We start from the raw sequence: 18014 nt of genomic DNA on the forward strand, positions 1-18014 counted from the left end.
TGAAAAAGTTGTCTTAAAGCTCAACATTCAAAAAATGAAGATCATGGCATCTTGTCCCATCACTTCATGGGAAATAGATGGGGAAACAGCAGAAACAGTGACAGATTTCATTTTGGGGGGCTCCAAAATCACTGCAGATGGTGACTGCAGCCATGAAATTAAAAGACGCTTGGTCCTTGGAAGAAAAGTTATGACCAACCTAGACAGCATATTAAAAAGCAGCGACATTACTTTGCCAACAAAAGTCCATCTAGTCAAGGCTATGGTTTTTCCAGTAGTCATGTATGGATGTGAGAGTTGGGACTATAAAGAAGGCTGAGCACTGAAGAATTGATGCTTTTGAAAGTGGTGTTGGAGAAGACTCTTGAGAGTCCCTTGGACTGCAAGGAGATCCAACCACTCTATCTGAAAGGAAGTCAGTCCTGAATATTCATTGGAAGGACTGATGCTGAAGCTGAAGCTCCAATACTTTGGCCACCTGATGCAAAGAACTGACTCATTTGAAAAGTCCATGATACTGGGAAGGATTGAAGGCGGGAGGAGAAGGGGATGACAGAGGATGAGATGGTTGGATGGAATCACCGACTCAATGGGCATGAGTTTGAGTAAGCTCCAGGAGTTGGTGATGGACAGGAAGGCCTGGCGTGCTGCAGTCCATGGGGCTGCAAAAAGTTGGACATGACTGAGCAACTGAACTGAACTGACCTGACCTGAATTATGTATTTTCAGTGGTTTTTCTCTTACTGTTTCAACTGAGAGTAGTTCCTATGCTTTATTGTTTTCCTTAACTTTCTTTGCCTGTATGAATTCAAGTGAAACAGTTATCTATTCCAGTCTGGAAGAGGTGTCATATATGGAAGCATCCCTATGCAGACTGTGTGTGCCTAATGCCTTTGGAGAGAGAGCAGATTTGATCTGGACATAAGCGAGGTCTTTCCTCAAGTTGTGCTGGTAGCTATTATGTTGGTAGCTATTATGTTGATATGAGGCTGGAGACAGAGGAGCTAGAGCTGTAGCTGGGTGTGAGTTGGGACTTTCCTTCTACTCAATGGCCAGGCCTGCCCTCCAAGTAGCTGGAGTAGAAGCCCTGTGGGTTGGACCTGAGCTGGCTCTGTTCCATTTAGGTGTCTGCTTTTCCCTTTCCCAGCACTGGGACTTTTGCCCCAGAGATGGAAATTGCAGAAGAAGGGAAGCCCATGTGAGCCCTCTCAGCTCATTTTTGCCATAGACAGAAGTTTGAGTTGTTTCTAATGTGCTGCCTGTGCTGCTGCTGCTGCTGCTAAGTCACTTCAGTCGTGTCCAACTCTGTGCGACCCCACAGACGGCAGCCCACCAGGCTCCCCCATCCCTGGGATTCTCCAGGCAAGAACACTGGAGTGGGTTTCCATTTCCTTCTCCAGTGCATGAAAGTGAAAAGTGAAAGTGAAGTTGCTCAGTCATGTCCGACTCTTCATGACCCCATGGACTGCAGCCCACCAGGCTCCTCTGTCCATGGATTTTCCAGGCAAGAGTACTGGATTGGAGTGCCATCGCCTTCTCCGTGCTGCCTGTGCAGGTGCCAGCAATTATTTCTATCTGCTTAGATGCAGCCTCAGGTCCAAGTCCCACTTGTCCCTCACTGCTGATCAGTTCCCCCAGTCTGTGCCCCTGCCGCCCTTTTGTGGAGCTGCACTGAAGGGCAGGAGGGGCCAGTGTGTACTCTCTTTGTGTATCCGGGTCAGCTGTGGTGGAGTAGCCGCCCTCAGAGTTCTGGGCTGCTTCTGATACGATGCTTGAGTATGTGCCAACAGTAGTTACTGCTGCGTCACCCATCCTTTGCCCTGGGACTAGGTCATCTCTGTATCCCTTGGCCTAGCTTTATCCCTGGCTGTGGCAGCCCTAGATCACATACTACACTGAGACATGTAGTAAGCTTTGCTGGAGCAAACACCAAGCAGCTGTGGGAAACAGCCCCTGGAGCAGTCCTCTAACCATCTTCACTGCCCTACCCCGAGGCAAGCTAGCGCACAAGCACTCCTCAGGAGCAGAGACCAGGCTTCCTACAGACCTCCTGTTGGTTCCAGTGTCCTCCAAGCAGCCAAGAGGGCTCATCTACTCTGTGTATGACCCCCGGACTGGGGCATCCAGTCCGTGGTTTTCACTGCTCACTCCCCAAAGCTGGTGTTGGTGTTTGTTCATGTAATCTCTCTTTTCCTCTGAGAGCCCTCCCAGGGTCATGGGCCCTGACTTGTTTTTCTCCTGTTCCTACTCGATTCCATATGTATCTTTCTTAGCCTTGCTTGTACAAGAGTCTTTCTGCTAGTTTCCATTTAGTTTTCAATGAATATTGTTCCACATGCAAATGTATTTTTGATGTATTCATGGCAAATGAATACATCATGACTTCCATGTCCTCCTACTCTACCATCTTGATTAGTCTCCTTTATAGCAATAGTTTTGACCGTGATGTAAAATCACAATGGCTAATAAGAATGAATAACAAATTTATAAAATCTCAAGCTCCCATTTTGAAATAAATGACTATTCTTTTTGTATCAATGAGTTGTTGGAGGCTAAATATCTTGTTTTGACATTATCTGTTTGCAGTGTACCACCAATACTTTATCTATTAAATTGTGTGATATGTTTGTGTGTCCTAACGTTAAATGGCATGGCATACAGTGATGGCGGTAACTAATAAATAATGGGAAATAAACAAATCAACCTGTTTGGGAGGAGGCACAGACTGGATTAAAATTTATGTTAGGCAATACTAATATGTGATTATGTAGCTGAAAAAAAAAGCTGTTACCATTTCTGACATCTGTATTCCAGTAGAAATATGACATAAGCATTTTGTACTATTTGTTATCCTATAAAGTAAAAAAGTATCAGAGACAGATCTATTCCTTTCTCTATTAGCATACATTATCTAGTATTTATCTTTGGAGGCATGAAACTTGAAAAATTAGTATAACTATTTCCCCACTATTCAACCAAACTCCATTAAAGCCACAGAACTCTTCCATATGTCATCTTATCTTCCAACACAGGCGATAATGTGGAACATGATATAACATTTCTTATCGTGTCAGTTGCAGCACAACTAAACATAAGCCCAAGCCGGCAAAGATAGAGGATTACATCTCAGTTACTTTCTGGAACTGGATTTTGTAGTAACTGCTAAACCAGTATGAGACAGTGTATACTGAATACTAAATTGAACTCACAGTCCTGGAAAATTGAGGCTAATGACTCAATGTACTCAGTGAAAGGGGCAAATATACATAGGAACATTCTGAGGTGCTGAGGCATTTCACAAGCAGGATGTTTATCATTATTTTCCTGAGAAATATTTACAAGTGCAGACGGCCACTCTTACATAAAAATAGATTAGGCAACCATTATGATTTATTATTCGAGGTACTTCAAAATGTCTTTTTGCCCCTAATATCCACTCCATACTTCTTTGTAAACCTGCCACAGTTGCCAGAATTTTTACCATCTTCAGTGACTCCACTGTTATTCTCTATTATGTTACTCTGTTATGTTACTCAAAATAGTAATGTTATTAGCCATTAAGGTAAATTAAGGCATAGTGAACAAACAGATATCTGATTTGCTGCACCCTAATACTGCACGTTCATTTCCTATGTACACTCATTGCATATGGCTTTTCTGTGTAAATTTGCAGTAGCTTAATTACAGTCCATGGGTTCACAAAAGAGTCAGACGCAACTCAGTGACTAAACAAGAACAAATTCAATCTTTTATTACAGTAAATGACTTCACTGAGTATATGAATCACAATAGCCTCCCCAATAAATACTTGACAATACAACATAAGTTGTATCAATCTTACTCCAATTCCTGCAAGCTTCATGCCTCGTAAACAACATGGGGTCAAAAGTACTCACGGGCTTCTGAGAATTCCTGAGCCATGTTTCTTCCTCCACTCATTCCTCTTTTCTCTCAACCCTGAATCTCCTTTCCCCTAATTAATCTGATTGCAAAGATCCCCCCTTGTTCTAAGAACTCTAATGCTCTTAAACTTAGCTTTCCATTCTCTTACTACATTTGCAGCTCCAGCAGTGCCGCACAGGAGCAAACATTTCTGTCTTCACAGAATTCTCCAGCCCGTAACACCTTTGACAAACTTCTCAGGTCACTTGTCAAGTGAGGAGATTTCTTACCTTTGGCAGAGATGCCCTGGAGCCTGAACTCTGGGTGGTCATTGTTAAGACTGTCGTTATGCCCAGTGCAACTCTGGCAGGGGCCGCATCCATGTTTATCCAAAAAGAGACCCAGGACAAAATGACTATCAACAAACTGGGGATGTACATCTGGATCAAATAATATCCCATCTGACGTTCCAGGTGAAACTTAACCTCGATGCAGGTAAACTTTCCTGGAAACAGGAAATGATGATTTAAAAGCCAATTTGAAATCATCTTTCCCATTCCAGCCTCCCACTTTATTTTTATTAAAAAAGAACCTTAAAGATGGATTTGAAAGATTGCACAAAACACTGACCCTACAAACCCAATTCACCTCTTTTCCAACTCAACCAGTAATGAAAATGACAGTGTGAGAATGAGTGATCTAAAGAGTCACTGGCTCAAAACCATATGGCATATTTAGTTTCCAAATCTGTGCTTCTTGCAGTGTGATTGTTTAGACAGAGCTTCAGAATTTTCTAGACTGTTCAGTGGAAAGAGACTATTCACGTTTTGTGAGAATTATGGCATGTAATATATAGCATACAATATGTAACCTACAGTGTATATGTGTACCATACACTATATGGCATTTAATACATAACATATAACATGAAATAGTTGAAACCATGCCTTCCTAAGCAGTGAAGTTCATGTGAGGCTCCTAAAGGATAATTTGGATAATTGTATATCTGTCTTCATGTTAGCAATAGCAAGAGAAAAATAGACATTTTTAGAAGCTGTGAATTTAATCTGATCACTGTAAAAATTTCATAATCTGCTGTGTAATTACTTGAGGACATTTAGAATATACCTAGAATCTGTTTACAGTGTTGCATTGCCTCTAAAATAGAGTACATGTACAGACATTACAACTTTTAACACACTATTAAGAGACAGATGTTCCTGCCCCTTACCACTTCCCTTCCTTTTTAATTGGCTTGGCATTAGAAGCCCAGAGGTAATTTGGCTCAGCCCACACAAATGATAAGAGATAGGGTTGGGTTCTTCTTGCTCAGGAAGAAGACCTTAGAATCAGATTTTCGTTATTTCATAGAAAGCATTGTTGACTTCTAGAACAAATGTTCATGGACCATTTACTCAGCAGTGACTCCCTGAGCAGTCACTGAACAAACCATCATGTCTCAATTGCTTCTCCTTGATCAGCTTGTGTGATATGAAAGACCAGGACAATCCCAGGAAAAGCCGTCGACTTTACTGAGCGGGAATAATCTTCCTGGTAACAACATGCCCACTTGTTGCTACTACCTCAGACTCTCCCCTTGCACCATGTGTCTGTCAGCACTAGTGACAGTGCATGGCTTTTAGAGCCAGCTGGCTTCCCACCAACTGATTTTCATGCACGCTGTTTAGGACTGGAGAGTACAACAGCTGTATTTCTGGGTTTGCAAAGACCTATAATTTCTCTCTTCCACTAAGGCAGAGTACAAATTTAAAATTGATGTATTAATTTATTTGGCTGCCTCAGGTCTTAATTGTGGCAAGCAGGATCTTCGCTGTGTCATGTGGGATCTTTTGTTGTGGTGCATGGTCTCTCTAGTTGTGGCACACGGGTTCCAGAGCACACAGGCTCAGTAGTTGTGGCACGCAGGCTTAGTTGCTCCACAGCATGTGGGATCTTAGTTCCCCGACCAGGGACCGAACCCTTGACCCCTGCATTGCAAGTGAATTCTTAACCACTGGCCCACGGAAGTCCTGAAAGTGCAAATTGATCTGAGGAGCCAATGTCAAGAGTGGATGCTGGGAATGGGCCAAAATTTATACATTTCCTGTACCACTTACAAAGTATACATCTTTCCTCAAAGTCATTTGATAGTAGATGGTCAGCAAGAGAATAGCACAAGATTCCCAAGTCTCTCTTCTTCTCTCTCTCTTTTGAAAAAATTACCTGTCGTGCTCTCTGACCCATTCCAAGGGGTATAGGCATCTTATGTGCTGAAGGGATTTTGAGCCAAGCCCAGGGCAGTTCTTTGTAGCTCCACTTTCTTGATCAATATGCAGAAAATAGGGTGATATGATATATATGCCAAGCTGCAGATGGAGCCCATTTGAGTTTAGCAGCTGAAAGGAAACTTACCAGTGTTGTAATGCTTTGTGCAATAGCCGAGTTCCTTCTCTTCTTTCAAAATAAATTGAGGCAGGGTCAATCCTTCAGCAACTTGAACTGGACCATCACTTAACCACTCAAATATCAGGTCATTCATTGTGTACCCAACTGGAGCAAACAAATCATAGTGAAAAATTGAATGCATCTTTCCAAGAAAGCTTGAAAGTCTAGCCAGGTAAAGAAACAATCAAGGGGGTCATCTAAAGCAGACATAATCAGTCAATTCAAGAGCATTTTTTAATGAAAGAGCTGTGATCATCATGACAACTACATGTCATTGGAGCCAAAGAAATTGAAGATAAAAAGCTATTTCTGAATGATTTTTTTCTGTATAATGAGAGAATGGGATCTATAAAGTCCATTTTTCCTCTGCCTTCTTTATCCACTAAATCTTCTGAAGAACAAACTAGTAAACAAACAGAAATGCTTTGAAGATTGTCTTTACTTGAAAGAGCTGTGTCTGTGGTTATCCAATAAAACAATGCAGTTCATGGCACCAGTCTCAGTATGAGAAATGAAAAGCATTTTTTAAAAAATGAGGTTGGATTCATCACTGCTGCTAAGTCGCTTCAGTCATGTCCGACTCTGGGACCCCATAGACGGCAGCCCACCAGGCTCCTCCGTCCCTGGGATTCCCCAGGCAACAATACTGGAGTGGGTTGCCATTTCCTTCTCCATGGAGTCATCACAGCCCTGCTTAAAATATTTGCATTACAAACTTGGCTCCTCTCTTTGGGTCTATTACCTTTGTTTTCAGAAAATTTATGTTCAAGTCCTTATGGTCAATCCTCAATTACTTTAGCAAATGGGAAAGGCTGTAGGTAGGTAACCTAAGAGAAAGTTGTAGAATATGCAAATTAAGCATATTCATTAGTGCTAGTTTCTTGCTAAAGGGGCCTACTCATCACAATGCTGAATACGAAGTAAAGCAGATTCTCTGTTATATAGTCATATTGTTACATGACTCTTGAACCATTCGAAGTAAGATTATTATCAGTTTAGTAAACCAAAGTCAGCTCTTAGTCTCCAAGCTCCTGCTAACTAGGTTGTTATGTCAGGTACTCCTGGATCTTTTTGCACCCTGGAAATGAAGGCTACTCTTTTTTCAGGCATCAGTTCTCTCTCCTCTTCCTTTATGTATGATATAAACTCTAAAAGGAGAGTGAGGCAGACAAGGGTTATTATGTGAGGTTTTGGCTAGCCAGTAACCCCAGCGTGTTTATTAAGGTTATAGATTCTTATTCTTGTTTACTGAAAGGTAATGACTCACCAAAGCTACCCAGAAATCAATTGCAAAATTAATTGGAATCTACTTTCCTCTTTCTTTGGACCACCTTTTCCATTCAAAGCCAGAAATTAAAACCAAGCAAGGAGTCACAAAGAGGGCTTTGTACAAGCATTGATGGTCCACAAAGAGAGCGGTCAACCCTATCTCTTCCACATCAGTACTGTATGAGGACTTCTTGGATATCTCCACCAAATACTAGAGGCTTGCCAAGCACCCTTTTCTTGCTGACCGCTACAGTAATAGTCCTTGTCAGCCACTTGGAAGCTGCAGCTTGGGGTCAAATAGAAGAGGGAAAAATGTGGGGGAGAACGGTATAATATGAGGGTAGAAAAGTAAAGGACACTTCCCATCCTTCACAGTCAAAGTTAGTGGTAAACACATCACTGCTTCTTTGATTTCATTACTTCTAGATCCTGCAAGCACCAAGCATATTTACTAATTGGAGTTTTTAAGCCTTGAAGGGGGCTTCCCTAGTAGCTCAGTTGTTAAAGAATCTGCCTGCAATGTGGGAGACCTGGGTACGATCCCTGGGCTGGTAAGATACCCTGGAGAAAGGAATGGCTACCCATTCCAGTATTCTGGCCTGGAGAATTCCATGGACTGTATAGACCATGGGCATGCAAAGAGTCAGACATGACTAAGCTTTGGAGGAACCTCAGATGATAGCTATGGTTGCTGCTTTATAGAAAAACTGAGTATTAAGTTGAGGTAGGGGAGAGTTTGGAGCAGTAGAGAAGACACAAAGAAGGAATCATTACATAAGAAAAAGTTTTTCTTAACTATCTTCTGAAGAGAAGGGGCAATGGGGAAAAATAAATACATAAAGCCTATTGCAAATCAGAAATTCTCATTTTATCCCTGACATCCTCTTCAAACAAAGATGTTTCATTATTTTGTTTATTTTTGTAGAAAGTTTCAAGGGAAATCTACAATGATTTTAAATGATCAGAAGAAATCCCTGTCACCGCCTCTTTTTAAATAATAGTTGATGTGTCTTTTTACATTTATTATTTTTCTAAACCAAGAAGTTAAAAGTATTTTCTTGCCCCTGCCTCATTAAATCTCCTAACATCCCTGTAGGTCAGTAGCACTTACTATTCTCTGCATTTACAAACAGAGCAACTGACAGAGCAAGCCAGAAAAAAATTTCATGTCTGCTGACTGAAAATTCCGTTACCTTGGAGGCATCAGCAACTTATGGCACATGTTAGAGATTTCAGTGGCATCAGAGCCAGGACATAAAGGGCACAAAGTAGTAGCATTTCTCTATTTCCTTCACCTTATTTTTGTATGTCCATTGCCCATCTAAGGGAGATCCCCTTATTCCATGTCATCTCAATGCCCCTCATTTTTACATCCTCCTATAAGGCCACTGGAATTCCAGTTGAGCTATTTCAAATCCTGAAAGATGATGCTGTGAAATTGGTGCACTCAATATGCCAGCAAATCTGGAAAACTCAGCAGTGGCCACAGGACTGGAAAAGGTCAGTTTTCATTCCAATCCCAAAGAAAGGCAATTCCAAAGAATGCTCAAACTACCACACAATTGTACTCATCTCACATGCTAGTAAAGTAATTCTCAAAATTCTCCAAGCCAGGCTTCAGCAATATGTGAACCGTGAACTTCCAGATGTTCAAGCTGGTTTTAGAGAAGGCAAAGGAACCAGAGATCAAATTGCCAACATCCGCTGGATCATCAAAAAAGCAAGAGAGTTCCAGAAAAACATCTATTTCTGCTTTATTGACTATGCCAAAGCCTTTGACTGTGTGGATCACAATAAACTGTGGAAAATTCTGAAAGAGATGGGAATACCAGACCACCTGACCTGCCTCTTGAGAAAGCTATATGTAGGTCAGGAAGCAACAGTTAGAACTGGCCATGGAACAACAACTGGTTCCAAATAGGAAAAGGAGTACGTCAAGTCTGTATACTGTCACCCTGCTTATTTAACTTATATGCAGAATACATCATGAGAAACATTGCACTGGAAGAAGCACAAGCTGGAATCCAGATTGCCGGGAGAAATATCAATAACCTCAGATATGCAGATGACACCACCCTTATGGCAGAAAGTGAAGAGGAACTCAAAAGCCTCTTGATGAAAGTGAAAGTGGAGAGTGAAAAAGTTGGCTTAAAGCTCAACATTCAGAAAACGAAGATCATGGCATCTGGTCCCATCCCTTCATGGGAAATAGATGGGGAAACAGTGGAAACAGTGTCAGACTGTATTTTTGGGGGGCTCTAAAATCATTACAGATGGTGACTGCAGCCATGAAATTAAAAGACGCTTACTCCTTGGAGTAAGGTCCGTCTAGTGAAGGCTATGGTTTTTCCAGTGGTCATGTATGGATGTGAGAGTTGGACTGTGAAGAAGGCTGAGCACCGAAGAATTGACGCTTTTGAACTGTGGTGTTGGAGAAGACTCTTGAGAGTCCCCTTGGACTGCAAGGAGATCCAACCAGTCCATTCTGAAGGAGATCAGCCCTGGGATTTCTTTGGAAGGAATGATGCTAAAGCTGAAACTCCAGTATTTTGGCCACCTCATGCAAAGAGTTGACTCATTGGAAAAGACTCTGATGCTGGGAGGGACTGGGGGCAGGAGGAGAAGGGGACGCCAGAGGGTGAGATGGCTGGATGGCATCACCGACTCGATGGACCTGAGTCTGTGTGAACTCCAGGAGTTGGTGATGGACAGGGAGGCCCTGGCATGCTGCGATTCATGGGGTCGCAAAGAGTCGGACACGACTGAGCGACTGAACTGAACTAAGTCCCCTGTATCTTGTCCTCAAATCAGTTATCCCTTCCTTCTAAAATTCCTTTGGAGTGAAGGTCTATACAAGCACAAGATAGAAGGAAATACAATTTTCTGACTAGAGAGTGATTCATTATAGAGGTTGAATGACTAATAATCTCAATTTTCCCAGGAGACACTTTCATTTCAAAGAAAAGCTTACTAAATCAGGCTTGTTTTTTGAGGAAGGTCAAGTTATTTGGCTTTTTACTTTGAAAAATGGTCTTTGTGCTCTTGGGTTTAAGTCATGCACACACACTTTTCCTTGTCCTTCCCTTAGGACCTCGGGAGTTGTTAAATAGGTATAGATTGACTCTTATGGGGTTTTTTTCTCTTTAATAACACACTGAAAAGAACCAGGTCATTGCTTAAAACAAGCAGGTGGTTATTTAAGTAGTAATGACTTACAACTCTCCAGCTGCATTGTACAAGTCTGGACATCCATTGGAAAATTCTTCAAGTCCATGGGACAGGATAAGGTCAAGGTGAGCCTTAGCAAAGAAAAGAAAATTGAAAACAAGTTTTTAATTTGTGAGATCTGATTCTTGAAAAGCAAACCAAAAATATATTTGGTATTAAGTAGAGTGACACTGATACAGATGATGAAATCTCAGCTGTCACTCAGGACAATGTTTTCTAATTTTCAAATGAGCAGTAGTCATTGGTAAATTTTTAAAATACTATAGAATTTTGCTGTAACCTCTTACTCTCCATTTCCCATCTTCCAGTCTCTGACTGTCACCTCCCCAGCAGCACTGGTCTCAAGTTTATTCTAGAATCAAGAAGAGGTTTCTGGGGGGAAGGGATAGTTAGGGATTTTGTGAAGGTCATGTACACACTGCTGTATTAAAACTGGATAACCAACAAAGACCTATTATATAGCACACAGAATTCTGCTCAATATTATGTGCCAGCCTGGATGGGAGGGGTTTGGGGAGAGAATGGCTAAATGTATGTGTATGGCTGAGTCCCTTTGCTGTTCATCTGGAACTACCACCACATTGTTAATCGGCTATACCCCGATTACAATACTAAAACTTTAAAGTTACATAAATAAATACATACATACATAATTTAGGTGATTAAATAAATAAAGAAGAACATTGAGAAATAATGTAACAGGAAAGTGGGCTCTTATGCACACTGATGTCCAAAAGATGTAAAGTTTATCATGCTTTGAAGTTGGACAGGTGGGCTTTGCTTCAAGGACAAAAAATGATGTAATAAGCATAATTGGTTGTGGCAAGTATTGGCTCTCCTTCCATCAAATGGGCAAATACTTCACTATCTTTTCATTTGCTAACTACATGGACAGGTCATTTGTATATTATAGCATTCATTCTAGAATTTTCACAAATCTGGAGTGGGTAATTCCGGATCGAAAATGCCATTTGAGGATCGTAGCTTGTACATGGTCTTCACTTCTCTGCGTCCTTGAGGGACTACTATGTTTCCCTTTCCTTAACTTTCCAGGCTCCAGCCACCTCTGATCAAGTCTTTTATCAGGATATTGATTAATTCACCATCTCTTTTCCACTATTTCCCTTCTTAGTCCTCGAGGAAATGCTGCACACCTCTTGCTCTTCAGTTTTTTTATACCTCAGAGATTAAAAGAAGGAAATTAAGGTTGAGAATCAGCAGATCTGTGTTCCCTTTCAAGAACTGCCTCCAACTGTCCCTGTCCCCAAAGCAAGACATTAAACTCGATAAACATGCATCCTTAAGAATCCACCTGCAATGCAGGAGACCTGGGTTCGATCCCTGGGTTGGGAAGATCCCCTGGAGAAGGGAACGGCTACCCACACCAATATTCTGGCCTATAAAATTCCATGGATTGTGTAGGGCATGGGGTCACAAAGAATTGGACACAACTGAGTGACTTTCACTTCACTATCAAATGATGGGGTAGAATCACATGGTGCTTATTGCCATTTAGCTCTAATGCTAGAATCCATGTTATTCTGAAGTTCACTGTTCCAAGTTTCTGTTCGTTTTCTCTCAAATATCTTTTCTCTCCATAGACCCCTCTGACTCTTGCACTGTTACCTGAACTCTTCCTTTCTGTCATGCTCTCCCTTCCTGATTCCCTTTTCTTTCCTTTCTCAGCTTTGTGTTATACCCATTCAATCCAAAGCAAAATAATAATAATAATAAAAGAGTGGCCCAGTTATTTTAAAGAAAGAAAAGATTTGGGATTTGAGGTGAGATTAGACAAAGAATCCATGCTGACAGTCTTCAAAATCATTACAATACAACAATGACAGGGAAAAGCAAGATACAAAAACAGTACAGCGTACTCCCAATCATGCGAAAATGTTTTCAATATTAGAAGTGAACACAGCACTATATTAAGAGTAGTTATTTTTGGTTTGTGGGATGATTCATACTATTTTTTTAACTCTTTATTCATTCTGTGTTATTTATATTGACAAGTATAGGCTATTTGAAGATGATCAATTTTATGTTATTAAGCATGCCTTTCTTCAAACAATAGCTGAAAGGTGAAATTATTAAATTATGTTGTATTCAGTAATGTTTTGCTATTACTATAATTATATTATTATTGTTAAAATTTTTTCCACAAACATACAGTATTTCACCTTCATTGCTAGATAAATAACCTACCTCTGTGAGCTATTCTGAGAACACAAATACCACGTTTCTAAAGGAAAAGCAATAGTTTTGAGTTCTAAATATCCAAGTTAAAATAACATTTTAGACAAGAAAAATGATTTTTGTCAGTTGTAGAGTTCATTTACAGATATCAATATAAATATAGTTAAATATATTTAAATTTCTTCCTAGCATAAAGACTTTGTTTTTTTGAGGTTTTATTTTATTGAGATCAATGCCATGAACTCTTTAACAAAAGGAAGAGTAAAAGAATCAAAATGAAAATTTCTAGTAATCAGAAATTTTAAAAAAATTGACACTTTATTAAGGGAGGGGAATTTCAAAAAGATCTGTGAGTTTAAAATTGTTATTAACAGAGTAAGAATCTATTTTTTTCATTTTTTACAGAGGAAATATTTTCATCAAACAAAAATATGTCCATCATATAAAAATAATCAGAGGACATGTGCATAGTTTAATTGAATCAAAACCAGAAAACCTGGAGATTTCATTATGATTTTGAAAAGTTTACTTTTGAGAAATTAAAAACTAATAATAGCAGAAATGAATAGTTTTAAAACATGCAACAAGGAATTCAGTGGTATTTTGTTTGCTATTGGAAGTGACCTGGTTTTAATATTCTTAATCATAGGTTTGCTTAATTGGATTCTTTTATGAACTTTTCACATTCATTTAAGGAAAAAAGTTTCAAACATGATATTTCTGGCTTTGTGGCAGATGTAACAATCCTACAGAGTTCTTGGGGTCAAAACTATTAACACCATGGAAAAGCCCCGCTGAGTGAAATTCCCGAAGAGCATGAAACTCTCTGAATCTCAGTCTCAGCGGAGAACTGCGTGTGTGTTTACCTCCTTCCTTGCTTGTTTTCCTATTTCCCTTTCTAGATAGGTTTTGTATGGGAACCCAATGGGTGTCAATAACAAGGAGGCAAGTTAACAGCTCCCCACATTACTAAATCATGTCATCATCTGAGCAAATGGGAAGCAATTGGAAAGATCTAATCAGTTCTTTCATGGACCACAGAGCCTATAATTTATGATGTCTAGTTTACCACACATCTGCAGGCCTAAAACAGACTTGCGTTTTACTTAGATTTTTTTCCTTTTTCACTGAAGTATATGTTACACACAGTAAAAATACACAAATCGTAAGTTACAGCATGATACCTTTTTTACATCTATACCCACCTGTTTAACAAGCACCAAGATCCAAACTTAGAATATTCCCATCACTGCAGAATACTCCCTTGCGCTCTCTTCTGTCAAGAACCTTCCAAAGTAACCACTACTGATTTTTAAAAGCTATCTTTAAATTTAAAAACATGGGCTTGGGAGAAAAGTGAGCTTGATATTATTTTGTACAGAGATACAGAGTGAAGTGAAAATCACTCAGTCATGTCCAACTATTTGCGACCCCATGGACTATACCATCCATGGAATTCTCCAGGCCAGAATACTGGAGTGGGTAACCTTTCCCTTCTCCAGTGGATCTTCCCAACTTAGGTATTGAACCTAGGTATCCCACATTTCAGGTGGATTCTTTACCAGCTGAGCTACAAGGGAAGCCCAAGAATACTGGAGTGGGTAGCCTATCCCTTCTCCAGGGGATCTTCCCAACCCAGGAATAGAACCAGGGTCTCCTGCATTGCAGGCAGATTATTTACCCACTGAGCTATCAGGGAAGCCCAAGAGATGTAGAAATTGCACCAGATAAGACTGACACATACAACATATACCAAAATGTGACCAATCTTTTATCTCCCTTACTCTGGCTCTCCATCTTTTTTAGGTAAAAGTGAAAGTCACTCAGTCGTGTCTGACTCTTTGCAACCTCATGGAATATGCAGTCCATGGAATTCTCCAGGCCAGAATACTGGAATGGGTAGCCATTCCCTTCTCCAGGGGATCTTCCCAACCCAGGGATCAAACCCAGGTCTCTCACATTGCAGGCAGATTCTTTTACAGCTGAGCCATCAGGGAAACCCAAGAATACTGGAGTGGGTAGCCTATCCCTTCTCCAGCGGATCTTCCCAACCCATTTGATTTTTCTTAAAGAACTCATTTACTGAAGCATTATCACATGTCCCCCTCTGTTATTGTGAAGACATGCAGGTATTCAGAGCACCCATGCTCCTGTTTGCCCAAGAGAAAGAATAAAGTTCCCTTATAGAGACCCTGCTTCTTTATACAGAGTGAGAAGGCTGAGCGAACATTTCTATTTTAAAAGCAAAAGGATAAGACAAAGCACAGGAAATCAGCTTCCCCCATTCCATTCCTTACTACTTTCCTATTTAGTTTACCTTGCTCATCATACCAGCTTAGGTTTATATCTTACTTAAAGTTTAAATGCCTGATAGATGCAGACATTGTAAACCACGTTAATATTACAGTTTTTTAAATCAAATGAATTTTTAAATTTACTTATTTCTCTCCTATGCAAGGTTCTTCCCTTATGCAATAACCACAAAGGCTACAAGTTTTCCTTTTTACCATCTAAAATAATGCCTTGAACAGAGTAGGTAGTCAATAAACATTTGTTGAACGAATGAATCAGCATCCTCAAGCTCTGTGGGAGAATGTAAGGCTTTTATTCAGCAGAAATGGAAAAACACAAAGGATTTAGAAGAGGAGGATCATCAGAGCCCATGTCATTCAGTCGCTCAGTCATGTCTGACTCTTTGCCACCCCATGGACTGCAGCAAGTCAGGCTTCCCTGTCCTTCACCATCTCTTGGAGCTTGCTGAACTCATATCCATTGAGTCGGTGATGCCATCCAACCATCTCATCCTCTGTCGTCCCCTTCTGCCTCTCAGGAGGCAGGTAAGGCGGTCTGGTATTCCTATCTGTTGAAGAACTTTCCATAGTTTGTTGTGAAGTCAACAAACTTTGACTTTGTAAAGTCAAAGGCTTTAGCATAGTCAATGAAGCAGAAGTAGATTTTTTTTTTCTGGAATTCTCTTGCTTTTTGTATGATCCAACAGATGTTGGCAATTTGATCTCTGGTTCCTCTGCCTTTTCTAAATCCAGCTTGAACATCTGGGAGTTCTTGGTTCACTTACTGTTGAAGCCTAGCTTGGAGAATTTTGAGCATTGCTTTACTAGCGTGTGAGATGAGTGCAATTGTGTGGTGGTTTGAACATTCTTTGGCATGCCTTTCTTTGGGATTGGAATGAAAACTGACCTGTTCCAGTCCTGTGGCCACTGCTGAGTTTTCCAAATTTGCTAGCATATTGAGTGCAGCACTTTAACAGTATCATCTTTTAGGATTTGCAATTGCTCAGCTGGAATTCCATCACCTCCACTAGCTTTGTTCATTGTGATGCTTACTAAGGCCCACTTGACTTTGCATTCCATGATGTCTGGCTCTAGGTGAGTGATCACACCATCATGGTTATCTGGGTCTTTAAGATCTCTTTTGTATAGTTCTTCTGTGTATTCTTGCCACCTCTTAATATTTTCTGCTTCTGTTAGGTCCACACAATTTCTGTCCTTCATTGTGCCCATCTTTTCATGAAATGTTCCCTTGGTATCTCTAATTTCCTTGAAGAGATCTCTAGTCTTTCCCATTCTATTGTTTTCCTCTATTTCTTTACATTGATCCCTTAGGAAGGCTTTCTTATCTCTCCTGCTATTCTTTGGAACTCAGCATTCAGATGGGTATATGTTTCCTTTTCTCCTTTGCCTTTCACTTCTCTTCCTTTCACAGCTATTTGTAAGGCCTCCTCAGACAGCCCTTTTGCCTGTTTGCATTTCTTTTTCTTGGTTATGGTTTTGATCACTCCCTCCTGTACAATGTCACAAACCTCTGTTCATAGTTCTTCAGGCACTCTGTCTATCAGATCTAATCCCTTGAATCTATTTGTCACTTCCACTGTATAATCGTAATTATACAGTGTAAAATCATAATTATATGTAATTGTTATAATTGTACATATGTGTAATTATAATTATACGTATAAAAACACTCCAGAGCCCATGGGGTGTTGCCAAATTCCAAGACTGGCAAAGGAAGCCAGAAAGCTTGCCTGGCCCCTCTCTGTAAGTTGCTAGCATTTCTAGTGGGAACTAGAAATAAGGCAAACCAAATGGAAAGAAAGCCAGAAAGCCATGTCCACCTGTCCTCTAGCCTTGATCAGGTAGCTGGGTCCATGGCCAGGACTGTTCTCATATTGCTAGAAGCATGCGTATTAATCACTTTATAATTTCATGTTGGACAGAAGGTTTCTTGACTTGTAAAGCAACTACTCATCATTCATAAGGAATTCCATGTAAGTGGAAGACCATTCCCAGTAAAAGATTCTTGAGGGAAGAAAAAGCCATTTGAAGAGAAAACAAATTTTCAGATGGAATTACAAATTGTCATGAGGGATCTTCTTGCCTAAAGAAAAGATTTCCAACATTCACAGAGAGTAAATTCTGATATAGTAGTCTGTCTTGTTTGGACAGGAAGGGTAAAGGGATGCTTTTGTGTTTTAGGAAAAGCAAGAGTCTCGGGTATATTCCTGCCATTCCTCTCTCAGGGACCATGCGTAGCACACTCTGTGCAGCATATTGCAAACCTTCAGTGGTACATGGAAATAGCAGAGGGTATAGAACCTATGTTCTTTTAGGATTAAAATGCTTAATAAGGAAAAAGAAAACTTCAAGTGATTTCCATAGTATTGATAATCATTCTGTGAGCACCTGCTGTAGCTCGAGTGCTCTCATTATTTTGCAGTCGTGGAGTACTATCCCAGGAGGCAGAGAGAATTCTCTGTTTTTGAGATAAGCACATTGGAGCTCAGAGAGGTTACACCATTTCCCCAAAGTCACAAAAACAGTGAGCAACCAAAGTTAGATTTGAACCCAACTTTAATTGATGTCAAAGTTTGTTTATTATTTTCTACTCTACAATGTTCCTTCTTAGAATCTGTTGCTAGTTTATCATCTTCTTTTGTCTTTAAAGCTAGAAGAATAGATTGTAGACACCTTGGTTGT

At 40.3% G+C, this 18014-nt stretch overlaps 1 protein-coding gene across 2 annotated transcripts in view; it reads right to left on the bottom strand.

The window, feature by feature from the left end:
* GLRA2 (glycine receptor alpha 2) overlaps positions 1-18014 on the bottom strand; it is a 208493-nt gene that overhangs the window by 125454 nt on the left and 65025 nt on the right. For both annotated transcript variants that reach the window (XM_005228450.5, NM_001192914.1), the window contains exons 5-7: positions 10813-10895; positions 6295-6432; positions 4173-4387 (exon numbers count right to left, since the gene is read on the bottom strand). In XM_005228450.5, the coding sequence (XP_005228507.1) occupies positions 4173-4387; positions 6295-6432; positions 10813-10895 (436 nt within the window). The remainder of the gene's footprint in view (positions 1-4172; positions 4388-6294; positions 6433-10812; positions 10896-18014) is intronic.

Source organism: Bos taurus, chromosome X (genome assembly GCF_002263795.3).
Source record: "Bos taurus isolate L1 Dominette 01449 registration number 42190680 breed Hereford chromosome X, ARS-UCD2.0, whole genome shotgun sequence".
Taxonomy (NCBI): Eukaryota; Metazoa; Chordata; class Mammalia; order Artiodactyla; family Bovidae; genus Bos; species Bos taurus.